General features: G+C 38.6%; 1 protein-coding gene across 3 annotated transcripts in view; it reads right to left on the bottom strand.

Moving 5' to 3' along the window:
• LOC123873839 (reversion-inducing cysteine-rich protein with Kazal motifs) overlaps positions 1-14481 on the bottom strand; it is a 49460-nt gene that overhangs the window by 1188 nt on the left and 33791 nt on the right. For all 3 annotated transcript variants that reach the window (XM_045918912.1, XM_045918913.1, XM_045918914.1), the window contains exons 4-17: positions 8983-9066; positions 8101-8137; positions 6912-7094; positions 6050-6229; positions 5512-5738; positions 5106-5238; positions 4194-4335; positions 3600-3711; positions 3008-3167; positions 2366-2518; positions 1989-2168; positions 1114-1288; positions 647-792; positions 61-200 (exon numbers count right to left, since the gene is read on the bottom strand). In XM_045918912.1, the coding sequence (XP_045774868.1) occupies positions 61-200; positions 647-792; positions 1114-1288; positions 1989-2168; positions 2366-2518; positions 3008-3167; positions 3600-3711; positions 4194-4335; positions 5106-5238; positions 5512-5738; positions 6050-6229; positions 6912-7094; positions 8101-8137; positions 8983-9066 (2052 nt within the window). The remainder of the gene's footprint in view (positions 1-60; positions 201-646; positions 793-1113; positions 1289-1988; positions 2169-2365; positions 2519-3007; positions 3168-3599; positions 3712-4193; positions 4336-5105; positions 5239-5511; positions 5739-6049; positions 6230-6911; positions 7095-8100; positions 8138-8982; positions 9067-14481) is intronic.

The following is a 14481-nucleotide window of genomic DNA, read 5'->3' as shown; positions in this document are numbered from 1 at the left end:
AACATTTTCAAAGATTGACTACGATTTTGGGGGTAGTAAGAAATTTCACTGGATGCTTACCGCAGAACAGCCCCGCAAACATTGTCCCCAATAGGCTAGTTTTCGTCCACTCATGACAAGATGGCACGGGTTAGAATGCGTGCGTCCATCAGTGTCGCATACTGGTATAGATGATTGTGCATTGCATGCTGTCATGTTCACTGTAAATAACGAAACCTGATTAAACAGTAGGCATTTTCTTTATTTACATAGTAATATAGATAATATTAAAAGGCGAAATGGAAGTAAGCTAAGTCCAGGCTGGGCCTAGAAACATGAAATCTTGCATATTATAGTTTTTGCATGCCGCCTCCACTCCTTCTGGATGCATTGATTTTACATCTATGAGTTATTGATTTTTTTTATTGGGAGATAAGCTTGTCCTTGACGACAATCACGCCTAGGTAGATAGTAAAAAGCAGTATAAGGTCTAGGTTGGAGTGCGCTTGCCTTTTATAGAAGATGCCTATTCACTCTTCCTTTAAAGGTATTTAGGTTATACTAATGATAAGGCATTTCGTATACTCATTACTCACTCAAAAGAAATGTATCAATCGTGTGATTATGCCATTAAGAAATATCTGTGATAAAGTTTGGTAGAACTTACCGCATTTAAATTGAGGACAGGCAGTTTGAAGACGTGACAGACAAACAGAACGCGCGGGAAGACATGCGTGATGCCGCCCGCACGCCGCGCCCGCGCACGCGGCTCTGGACCCGAAGTCAATGTCTCCATCCGTTGCTCCCGCGCATCTGAGTAGTATGTAAACAACAGGGTTTGGTAAAAAAGTCTCATAATTGATATCTCTATAGACTTCTAAATTAAAACAATACAAGAAACTCTGAATAAAAAAAATGTTTTCAAGCTTAAACGACGAATTTCCACAGTCTACATTGTATTTAGCGAGCTACGCATTTAGTCCTGCTATCTAGTCGATAGTTAGATAGTCGCAACTGCAGGGCAGCCCCGTCAACAGGGAAGCGCATCACACGCGCTCGCCCGTCAGGCATGGATTATGGCAAAAGAAAATATAACCGGAACTTTTGTTCAGGATTAGATCATTGCATACTAACTTGGCAAGGCAAGCGTTCGGATACAGTCTTCCGGGCGAATGTACAGGCAGATGGTGCGGCGGGCAGTTGCAGGGCAGCCCCGTCAGCAGGGCAGCGTGTCCGCACGCGCGGCGCGCACACACGCGCTCGCCCGCCACGCACACGCACTCGTTGCACTCCATGTAATACTTCTCTCCTGCAAGATAGAAAATATAACATTCTTGCTGCAACTGTGCGTTTAGTCAGAAGTGAGAGAGTGCCGTCGCAGTTCACGACAGGCTTCGACGTCACTGGAATGCGTCAAATGTAGGAACATTAGACACAACCAACAGTAATCGCCAACTGTAGGAGCTAGGTAGCCTATGAATAGCCTATTTTTCTTTGTTTTCCTTGTTGTTTTGTTTATTAATTAGCCTGATATTTGACATATAGTCGATTGAGGATCAAACCGAGAGTTCCTTCTATCTGGTGTCTGGTCCGTTCAATCGGATTGCCACAAATAGCTGTCAAACTACCACAGTAGGCGTACCAAAGGCGTACCGAATGATCTTAAAATGGGATGCCATCGAGATAATAGCTCCTTTTTTCATCCGAACGAGGTATATTCATGGAGCGGGGATTCTACATCCTAAACCTATCTCATATTTTCTCCCAGAAAAACGATTCTCACGACGTTCAGGGTTTGGAATAAAAATTCTTTACTGTTCCACATACACCAGAATTTCTCCCAATTCTGCAAATTTTCATACAAATTTTTTCTTTTCCGAAGATGTATGTCGATTAAATGAATTTCCATGGAAAACTAGAAGAGCTTGGGATTCAAACAGTACGGCTCTGGTTCTCTGGTATGGTCACAGACCAAAGCCCTGAAGTAGTGTAATAAAAGGTACCCTTACCATGTTTGACAACTTTGTCATGCAGTCGACAGTTATCCAGTGCCACGCTGGGCAATGGCTGGCAGTGCGAGAGGCCTCGATTGGTGCATCGACAGATCTTGATGCAGACTTTTTGCGAAGCGCAAGTCATTGGCACCCTCACCCTTGAGCCCATCGGGACTATGTATGAACTTCCATCACCTAAAAACAACAGAAGGATAAAATAACCGTTCAAGAGCTTAGATCTGAGTATTACGCCATACATGCATGTACCAGAACTAATCAAAGGAATTTTCAGACAAGTTTTACAATAAACTCAGCCTATCCAGGAATGATAAGTGTTCTAATCATACTTGATAGGAACAACGAATGAGGGTAGGTTTAAAAATATAAACTACCTAATGGGCATCCATCGATGCAAGTATATTTCATGCAAGAGCCTCCTTGAAGACAATTCCTGTTCACGACGCAAACTTGAGTTCCGTTGCACGGAGAGCCCGCGCAGGGAGACGTGATCACTTCCGTGGCGGAGAGTAGAGGTGGATCAATACCTGAAAAATTGGAAAACTTTATTTTTAATCTAGCGGGAGTTAATATAATATTACTAAGTGCTCTTTCGAAAATAAAAATATAAGATTGTGACACCAATCTAAACATACTGCGCTCCTCAAATTCGGGTACATATTCACTTTGTCGACAACCATTCAAAGTAACTCAAAACATTTTATACTCAAAATGGGTACCATTGTACATTTTTTAACCGTCAATTGTTGAATTTTGCGAGGGTTCCAATCGCGCCCTGGTCTAAGATTCTTCCAAAATAAACTCAGCTAGGTATTCTTATGAGTGAGTGGTTTAACTATGACCGTTTAACTTATCAGACCCATCCAAACTGTTCCATCCAGTTCTTATGTTTTATAGAGTGATCTAAAATCTAACGCTAATTTCACAAATAATATGACTGCCCCACTGACAGCATATTAGTTTAATAGCCACATCTTACTATACCTACGAGCTTTAACATTTAAGCAAAGTCTTACTTGGAGCCATAAACTCCCTCAAGGAGACGCATGGAGCATTCTCACTGGAGGGAGCGAGTCTGGCGCACAGGGCGGTGGCTGACAGAGACGCTCGCGACCACTCCACGCAAGAAGACACCAACCGCTTGCAGTCCTCCATGCAAAGCAGGCTGCTGTGACCCTTCAAACAAAACCACTTCTTTGTAAAAGAGGAACTCATTTGTCAGTTGTGTGAACTGATGTCCGTACCAACAAGTATCTTTAAAATCAAGCGCGAGTTGTCAACAACCCAATATCTAAGCTTGCCTTCGTGATGATACAACAGAAGAGGAATAAAATCTTAGCCAGCTATATTGTGCGTACAATCTGAGAAAGGACTCGCAATATGTGTTAACTGTCATGTTAAAAGTACAGTTTACCCAAAGAATAATTAGCACTTCCCGATTCCATGGGTTTCCCTAAGGATTTACCGTACATTTAGCATACTTTATACATGACAGATGACTCATAGAGCAAATATGGCGGGTCTTTTCACAGATTGTGCGCGTAATGGCATATGTTTACAAACCGAAAAAAGTGACCATATAGGTACAATAAACAATGGAAAATATACCTTTGCTGTACATGGTTTAACGTGCAATGCACAAGCCACACTCTTCCAGACATCTGTAGTACATTGAGAAGAATTCTTTAACGGTAGCTGAAGTCCTGCAACAGTCACGTACCTGAAAATATTAACCGTTTAAAATTATTTACCGTCTCAACATTCAGAGAAATCGTTAGAGTCAGTCATCAGTGAATTTCTATTTTTAAAGAAATCCAATCAGTTTTGAAGTCGGTGCCAACCTTTTGCTCATTAATGGTTGTTTTAATATTTCAATTCTTGGTATATTGTGATTTGTGGCAGACAAGGATATGACTTCATTAGCGATTTAATTTGTTTAAACATCTTTGTTGTTAAATAATGTGACAAACAATAAAAAATACAGGAGAGACTTAAAAACAAACGACGACCTTACATGATGAATTACTACAGTGAATTCTTCCAGTAGAATTGCAAGCTGTTCATGTTTCTCAGATAGATACCTACTTAAAATAATAGATGATTTAAATAGGCTATCACATTGACTTTCCAATAGGAGAAAACATGGTAACTGCAGGTGCTTGGAAATAAAATCTGTCTTTTTTAGTAGCCAATTTAACTTACCCGCTACCTTTTTGTTCTGCTACTGCTGAATGTGCATCAAGGTCGGCTTGAGAGGAACAAGACCTGAACAGACTTGTTGGTCGGTTGTTCATCTGGCTGCAGTACGTTAGCCCTGAACAGCCGAGGGTGCATGGTGCTTCTACTGAAAATCCAAATATTTGTATTAAATATCAAAAGAAATAAGTTCAAATCAGAAATGAGGAGATCCGTTGGAGAAGCAGTAACTGATATAGCTTAACATGTTGCGAAGCTAAAGCAATGGGCAGGACACATCGTTCGAAAAACCGATAGGCGTTGGCGTCCCAAGGTGCTAGTATGGCGACCTTGCTCCCGAAAGCACAACATTGGACTTGGAAAACCCCTTACTACAACATCAAAAGGAGTTGCAGGGAGCTAAGCAGTGGGTTTCAGGCGGCGCAAGATGGTGGCGTATAGAAATCCTAAAGAGACCTAGTTCCAACAGTAGACATCTATCGGCTTATAATATGACTAGAGGATGCCCGCGACTTCGTCCGCGTGGATTTAGATTTTTAAAGATCCTGTGGGAACTGTGTGATTTTCCGGGATAAAAGTTGCCTATGGCAATGACAGGGACGCAAGGTACCTACCTTTCATACAAATCGGTTAAGCGGATGGGTTTTGGAAATCCCGTGTGAACTCTTTGATTTTCCGGGATAAAAAGTAGTCTACGTCCGTCCCCGGGATATAAGCTTACCCTGTACCAAATTTCGTCAGAGTCGGTTAAACTATTGGGCCGTGAAAAGGTAGCAGACAGACATACTTTTGCATTTACAATATTAAAGTACGGATAATGGAGCACCTATTGCTGAAAAGGTCAAGCCGCAAATGTTTGTTATGGTTCAAGAACTAGTAGAAGAGGCTGATTCTTCTACTATTTGAGGCGGTCCTTACCTTCTTCTATACATTCCGCCATTTCCATCTCCTGCGGGTCTCCAAGACATTCTGTGTCAAATTTCTGCCAATTTAATTGCCAGCCATTGTTGAACGTGTTAAAACAGAGTCTTCGGCAATTTATTGTAGCTCCCTGAAAGAGAAAAATTATATTTTATTCAAATATAGTCCTAGAGAGCGCAGTCCTGTGTTTAGCCGTTGAAGAGTTGTATAGAAATCATTTGTAGCCGGCTATAGCATCTAGATTTTAATCCGATGTTTTAACTAAATAATGTTCATTATTTTTCATTACCTAAGCGTACCTCTCTCAAAGAAAATCGCTCGAATATTTCTAAGATTTTATCAAGTCGAAAGATCCGTTCGACTAATGAGCTCACACAATATGTTTTCTTCATTTTATTCGTACCTTTTGACAGCAATGTAGCTTAGCCACGTCGTGCGGGATCACGTCTTTGGTTTCAGGCGGTGCGTCCTTCCTGAGGAAACATTGCCACATGTTGTCGTGCAGAGCCGGCGCGCCGCACTCCTGAGATAACGCTTCTGCTATCTCTTGAGACTCGCCAGTACGACGGAGAACTGCTTCGCAGGTACTTCGACATTCTTGACTAGGAGATTCGTGACAGCATGGTAAATCTAGAGCAGAATTAAAACTTATTCTTCTATCTTATTTCTCACACGATTTACTCTTCGTTTCTCCTTGACCTCGCTTCTCTTAAATAAATTCAGTAACTTCAAGGCAGGAGCTAACTATGTAACTTTTCCTAGAAAAAATGTACCTAGATACTTTTAATCATAGATTTTTTCATCATGATCTATAATATATTAATATGAGCGTCTACAGTCAACAGGATTGAGAAGCAGAGCTCTGATATTTTTAGTTATGATTTTGGCAGTTCCGAATACTCAGGTTTTCCGTCTTAGGTAATTCATGTTATCGTACTCACATTTAGACGTATCTGTGAGCACAGTGGAAACTGTGAGGTCTCGTAAACAATGGAGCAATGGAGGCGACTGCTCGCACAGCTCCACTGCCTTTTCTCGAACACCACTGTCCGCTCGCGTCTGTCCGACTCGCCACACTGCGCGCTGGCATGCTTCATGACAACTCAGCGATTGGGTTTGTGCTGAAGAAAGTGAACTTGTTTTAGGTGGAGTCAACATAACTTAAGCTGGGAATCCCTGGAGAGTGTCTATATGGACACTACCAGATTTTTTTTTTGAGATTTTGAATAAGGAGGTTATCAATTTTACGCGTTAGTTCATATCTCCATCAAAGACTGTCAATTGCGAGAATTCCAGTACTTAGAGTGTAAACTAGAACGGAGTGCGGTCTACTAAATAACTGCTGCTGGAGCTACGGTGATAACATAGTGGTTAGAATGTCAGCCTTTTTGCTGGAGATCAGGCATGTCTTAACTTTTCGGAGTTATGTATGTGCGTGAATTAAGCCATTAACGATCACTTGCTTTAACGGTGAAGAAAAATCGTGAACCTGAGAGTTTTCCATAATGTTCTCAAAGATGTGTGAAGTCTGCCAATCCACACAGGGCCAGCGTGGAAGACTATGGCCTAAACCCTTCTCATTCTAATAGGGGGCCCGTTCGAAATAATGAGCGGGCGATGGGTTGGATAATGATGGAGGCCCTTAGGTAGATATGTTTAGGAATTTGCTTTAACAATATATTCTAGATACTTATGTTTAGGAATTAGCTTTATACCTACCTACCTCTATTACGTAGATGTCCAATTTAAACTGGGACATCAATAAAAATTGTTCGGAAAGATAAGTAAATATTCTATACTTACAACAGCACCACTGCGCTTCTTGCTGCCTTTGAACGCAGTCGAAGAAAGCGATCTCATCAGATCGCCGACAGGGCTCGGACAGCGCACTGGCGTCCGCAGCCGTGGCGCAAGCGCGGCGACACCGCGGGGAGTGCCCGAGCGAGCAGCACGCTCTGCCCCACCAGCCTGACCCGGACACTACCTCTGAAATATAAAGAACTTATGAAATACTAGCTGATGCCCGCGACTTCGTCGGGATAAAAGTAGCTTATATCTTAATCCAGGGTATAATCTATCTCCATGCCAAATTTCATCCAAATCCGTTCAGCCGTTTTTGCGTGATTGAGCAACAAACATCCACACTTTCACATTAATAATAATTATAATATTAGTTAGTAGGAAGATCAACTAACCATAGTAGAACTCGAGAGATTTGAGGATGAATTCGTGATTGCTCTTGGAATCCGAAAATAACCATCAGCGACATTATTCCTAAGCCCAAGCGATGTCTTCGAGACGAAAATTAACATTGTTTTGCCAACTGAATTTTGGCCACGACATACAGACAAAGTAGCCATTTGAGCGTAACACAAGCGTGTGTGCAAACACAGGTGCACTCTCTATTCCCTCCTTCTCATAGCCAGATGGGATGGCAATCCTACACCACGGGAGAAAGAGTAGGCGCAGGACCGACGGTTTTTACGTGCTCTCGGAGACATGGGGATAAAAATTCACCAACTTCCTAACCCCGGGTAATTAGGTACCTACTGGAAATTACTTGACAGAAAACCCCAATGAGTAGGTATACCTAACTATTTTTGACTCAATCCGGAAACCGAATCAGAAACCTCGTCATCGGCAGTCATGCTTCAACCAACGAGGCAGCCAAGACGAAAAATAACAAAATTGCAGGCCGACTCGAAGTGGCACCAAATAGGCATTTGTGATGAGATCAAAATAAGGTTCCTATTCCTTCTAAGAAACTTTTCCGTAATTAATTGGGCTATTTCGACAGTTCCTCAGAAATGTTGTCCCAAATGACGAACATTTCACTGAGTAATTTGGAAAATTGAAAACGTTCGCTTTCCAACTTGATCAAAATAATGTTTCAAAAGTAAGTAAGTAGATAGTTAAGTAATTATTTTCAGTTGCTTTTAACTAAATTGAATGGGTACCTACTTAAAGTCCTCAACACAAAATTATGACTTACCTTGAATAGTTTGATTCATACATATCCAGAACTCTATCTGCAAAGATAAATACGTATTATTCTTAGTCGAAAACAAAGATTTACGTCGGCATGTCTTTGTTATATGATTTCCCTATCTATTATTTGTATGTAATTCGACACGACCGTAACCGAAGACGATCACAAAACCTCCCCAATTACAATACAATGACGATAGGCGGTTTATTGACGATGGCAAAGGAAGGTTTTAGTATAAATGCCACCATTTTGTAAATGAATGAATAAATATCATCTTACTCAATACAAGAATTAAGAATCGGGACTTTCAATATTGGAAATTGTGAGGCGGCGAAATAAAGATGAAATTGATAAATGGCCAAAGAAATTTACACCCAGGTCTTTGGACTTTTTTTAACTCATACTAAAATGCTGAGTAGGTAAGTACTCATGAAAAATACTAACTAATAATTATATTAACTAATAATTAAGTACCTACTGAAATATGAAATGTATTGAATTTATTTATTTCATGTAAGGTACCTACCAAAGGTAGGACAGTTTGCGCCACTTATGAGTCAAAACTCTACCATCGTGCATCGGTTCGGAAGATACCTACATAGTTACCTACATTCTTTTGAGAATAGGCGGCAAGAAAATTAATAAGTATGTCTCGTAAATATTATAGATAAACTTCTCTACATGTGTGTATTATTCAAACTTATACAAGGAATAAATTATAGATACTTGAACAAGGAAGAAAGAAAAGAAACTAAGTAAATAAGTAAGATATAATATATAAATCTATCTACGGATTATAGAAGAGCACGAAGTCTTATTGCTGTGAGCAATATTATGTTACAAAAATAAACAAATAAGCGAGACAAATGAAAAAAAGTAACATACCAAATTTGGTATGCAAAACTTGTAAATATTCTGTATTCTCTCCTCCCGCATCGCAGAGTCAGAGGCAATTTCCACGAGGGACATCTAAAACAAAGAAAATGCTACATTTTACTCTCATTAGGAACTAACATTAGCACACAAAGCTGCAACTTGAAATTGCCGATGAAAATTTTGCTCAGGTAATTTCATTAAAATACATGGGAGCAGGTACATAATGATACAGCTGGCACCAGCCATCTCTGGCGAAAATATCGGGTCTTCATTTACATATTATTTTCCCACTAAAACAAAAAACGTTTGTGCACGTCTTTTCATCGTACATATCTAGCTTTAGTTTTGAGTAAATGTTACATGGATAAATTAATAAGGATTATAAGTTACCTACTAAGTCTTAAGTATAATTGATTTAAACGTGTAGAGGTGCCTATATTTTCTGTAAGAGGAAAAACCAAAACTCTAGAAAATCAAGATATTTAAGAATCAGTTGGTTCGACGTAAATTAATACACACTTAGTTATTGGTAGGTACCTAATAAAATGAATTTTAAGGTGAAATCAAAGTAAAAATCTTTTTTCTTCTAAATCTCTGGTCTGGTCTGGTGGAAGACTTCGGTCGTGGCTAGTTGACACCCTAACGGCAAAGCTGTGCCGCCAAGCGATTTAGCGTTCCAGTACGATGCCGTGTAGAAACCAAAGGGCTATGGGTTTAGCAAAAACTGCCAAACCCCATCCAGGTTAGCCCGCTTCTATCTTAGACTGCATCATCACTTACCACCAGGTGAGATTGCAGTCAAGGGCTAACGTACTCGTATATCTGAACAGAATGACAAGCAAACCAGGAACATACTAGCAGAGTGAACTAATACTAGAGCAGTAATATCGAGATTCGTCGTCATCCAATGCTGGACCTAAATTATTTATTATGTCTCTTGTAGGGATTTGAACACTCCACCGGTCTTATGCCATTTGTTTCAACGGCACCCAAGGACTCGTTTAATGTACAAACATTCTTAATAGACGAGAATACCTAATAATAATTATGATAAAATTGTAACCCAATTTATACCAGTAACGATTCCCACATGGCTCTCTTATGACACAATCATAATCAACATCAAATGCCGTACAAATAGGCCACAGCCAATAAATCACCTAACCCGACTTCGGAGATGCAATAAAACTAACTCGACGAGAGCGTAGATCGAAATAAACACATGTTCTCTGCTCTTTATTAGTGGCATTAGGGGTAATGAAATTAATTGACGAGCGTCTACCGTCTGTCCCTTTTAAAATATCTGATTACCTCGCGACTAAAAGAGGCAAACTTCCTAAATATCAACAATAGATAGAGTGTCTCATATTATTATGGCGTTCCGTGGAAGCGGTGTGAATTATTTTATTTTTTCAATCTTACATTTACTCTTTGCTAATAGCCCGTGAAGGCCAGACCTTCGTTATTTTACAGCTGAAAGTTTCTCGCGTATTGTCCCTTAACACAGAGAGGAACGATCAGTGACTATGAAGTTTGGATCATGGTGGCTTTGGGAGATTACCGGTAACAAAAGTTTAAAAAGTCTTTCGACAAACTTACGTTACTCACATAAAATTTAGTTTATAATTTCTTCGGAATAGTATTAGAATTCGGAATAGTCATAATTGCCAGACACTTAGTATCGTGGCAACCTCTGCCAGACACAAATAACGAAGGTTTGGCTCTCACAAGCTCTCCCTGTATACCTACTGTGTTTATTAATTTTTTATTTTGGTTCTGACGTGAATATCTCAGAATTAAAAACAAAACAACCTGTTACTTCATAATGCTCTTTTAAAGTTGTAAGCGTTCAACGCTTAGAACTTTGTCGAAATAAACCTCACTACCACGTGCGCCACATACATAATCGCTAGTCATTATTCAACGCATATTACACGTATCCTCTTGAAATGACTCAGGATATGTTACATTGTGATTAAATAACTCTAGCGACGCGGATGGTGAAGTAAGTTAGTTGTTTTTATCGCTATCTTGTGTTAATAAGGTTATCTGGGAGCGACCCACTTACTTGATTAATGACGACGAAATCTCTCACCGAGAGGACCGTGCGTTGTGTCGTCAAGAATGTCTGGATAGTTTTCCTTGCTTATACATTTTGTATTTTCGTCACTAATGTAAAGCTTACATGATAAAGGTTTTTTTTTCTATATTCAGTATATATTATTATTTGATGTCAATATTTTTAGTGTAATAGGAATTATTATTTTACAATATATACAATATTTTAATCTGTTTCATTTCACCTCTTTCGCAAGGTGGTAAGAATGCACTTAAAATTAAAAAAATTGGTAGCTTGGCCATCCAAAGGGGCAATACTGTTAGCATCCTGGATATAAAGGTATAGTTGTATGCCTCACTGCGATGAAATCGATGAGAACTTAAGGTACTTGCACTATAATATTGTGCATGGATAAATAAATATATTGTGGTAACTGTGTTTTAAATAAATTAGGAAAAATATTCGTTTCAATTAGCTCTGATGAGGAAGTTATGTTAAAAACCCGCATTTCAAATTAATTTTTGAAATGGTGAATGGCCCTTTCCCTCTTCGAAGTTTACGCATCTATTTATTAATTTAATTAAACTACAATATGGCAAATAAATAATTTAGCTAGGTAACAAATAGAACTTGATTAATGTAGATAAGTAACTAGTATAACTTAACATGAAAGAACGCGGAAAAAACCGTGATTGCTAGTAACTAACTAATATTTTAATTAACTTCTACTGTTGCTATTTTTATTCAAACAGGAAACTTGTACCTAGTCATGATAATTACACACACATCTCATTCAAATTGCCTGTTATAAACATGCGTTAATGTTTAATACATGTCAAGTACTACATTGAATAGGTATGCGATGAGCATACATTAAACCGACATGCAATATTAATTCGGATCATCACATAATATCGTTCCTCTATTAAGCAGGAATCGACGCCATGCGGTTATTAAACTGTATGAATAGGGCTTTTGGCCTCTATAGACGTCCCAATTTATAAATGAGCTTTGGGTTAAGAAACACGATTATAGAACTTAAAGGATTCCCTAACCTGAATCTATTACCAAGTAGGTAATTGGAAGAGCTAGCTCAACACATTACTAGTAGTCAGTCATTAATAAATGTACTCTACCTACAGCGTAATAATATAATCACTTATTAGGTTTTGATTCAAGGTTTTAATTTACTACTAACGGCCAAAACTATGAATCAATCCTATCTTTAATCTATCGATAGATTACTTTAGCAACCTACGATTAGCAGCATTGTTTTTTTGTCAAAAATTGATTGGTCTTTTTTTGACAGTTGTCAACGTCCCACCGTTAGGTGCCGTTAGTCTGCATATTGTGTAAAGTTTGAAATGAAAATGTTTCCTCCCTTTGTCCTAATTCTTGGTGAAATCCATACATTATAAATACAAATACAAAATTGTTTATTTGCAAAAATGCGAAAATTTATCTGTCTGTCTGTCTGCTAACTTTTCACTGCCCATCCATTTGACCGATTTTAACCAAAGTTACAGAAATAACTTGCATTCCAGAGAAGGACATAATATGCTACTTTTTATTCCGGAAAATCGAAGAGTTCCCTTGGGGTTTTATGAAAACCTAAATCCATGCGGGAATCATCTAGTAAATGACACCAAAATGTAATGGCAAGTATTTACTGAGAACCACATTAAAAATTACTCTTTTCTGTATCTAACTTACAATCGGGACGTGAGGAAGGGCCTTTACACTTCGAACAATGATCATTGTATACAAATCAGGTGTCGTTAAACAAGCCCAAATCAGCCCACACCACTGACAATCATTAAATTTATTCAGTGCCATTGCAAAATTGCGACAGTCATTTATAACATAACTAAATAATAGTCTACTATACGTGAAAAAAATTAATCAAATGAAGACCGCCCGCGTGTTTTTATCTTGGCCCTTCCTCTTGGAAGAAAAAATCTTTTTTGAATTTAATCCAAAAAAAGCTAGAGGATTTACAAAAGAAGATTAAGATTTAATCATTAACTACTTACAACATATTTTGTAGACTTATTTTATCATTGTACTGTACTTATCTGACTTTCATAAGCGCTTTTATAAGTCGAAATCAAAGATTAAAAAAAAATAAGACTATCTTGGGGAATCGATGTATTAAATGAAAAAGTGGCTAAATGCAACATTGGAAACAAATGGGAGTCCTAAATAGATCTAAGTAATTTGAGCTCCAATCCAAGACAAGGCAAAAGGTTTGTTGGAAGACAAACAAAATCCTGGCCGAGAAACCTGCGCCAATGGTTTAATAAAAACACCCGTGCTGTGTCCACAGTTCAGGATGCTATAATGATCGACAATCTTTACATCTATTACTTAGAGGAAAAAAGAAAAATTCTAATAGAACGCACTTGTGTAAACATTATTTCAAAGGACCTCCTTATACCTATGTATTTTATAATATTTTTAATGTTTTACGTGATAATGATCGCATTGGCTATGTGCCTAAAATTGGTAATAATTTAGTAGCTATCTTTGTCAGAAGTTTATTTATGCTTTCAAGTTCCGATCCTACGTAGCTCTATTACCATACATATTCAACAAAGATTGTTACGGTTATTTTCGTTTTGAGAAAAAGTCTTTGTTCTACAGAACTGTGGTAGTAGATTTTTTTTTAATGTCGTACATCCACCTTAGGGGTCTGCAAACAGTGCACTTTCTGGTGCGAGGTCGCAAACCTTGGTACCTCAGGGTTTATCAGTTTTTAGAACCATGTGCCCTGCCCATTACAACTTCAGCTTCGTAACCCGTTGATCTGTATGTCGGTTACTCTGCTATGTTAGACGACATCAAAAGAATCGCAGGGAACCGCTGCTACGCTGGATTCAGGCGGTGCAAGACCGTGGATGGCGTGTGGAATGGAATCTCAAGCCTTGACATCTTAATTTATCAAATAAATAGGTACCTACGAGTAGAACAAAGAATTCTTAGATATACAAAATGGTACATTAGACTTTAGATGAATCACCAGTTTTTATGATATGAGGAGCATGAGTCTATAGTGGGACATATGGTTTCTTTCTGTTCACACGCCTCTGTCTAGAATACCGATTTTCGCAACACGTAAACAAGAATTAGATCAAATGTGTTATGAAATAACTATTATAAACACACCTACAGTGATATTTACATACTCAAACGATCAAAGTAATAAAGACGCGTCCTAAAATACTCATCTTTTTTCGCTGGGGAAAATGCACTTATCTACGCATCCCGCACACACACACATACATACATACACACAAACTTTCGCCTTTATAATATTAGTGTGATCTATAAGGCATTATAGTACGTAGGTAGCACATTTACAGAATAATTTTCATAGTGATTATCATCTAACATAATTGAAAATGACCGAGACTGAAGTTACTCTCCGAGATATGGAGATCGGATACCTT

Source organism: Maniola jurtina, chromosome 17 (assembly GCF_905333055.1).
Source record: "Maniola jurtina chromosome 17, ilManJurt1.1, whole genome shotgun sequence".
Lineage (NCBI taxonomy): Eukaryota > Metazoa > Arthropoda > Insecta > Lepidoptera > Nymphalidae > Maniola > Maniola jurtina.
Note: the sequence above shows the minus strand (reverse complement) of the source record. Positions and strands in the feature narration are given on the sequence as shown.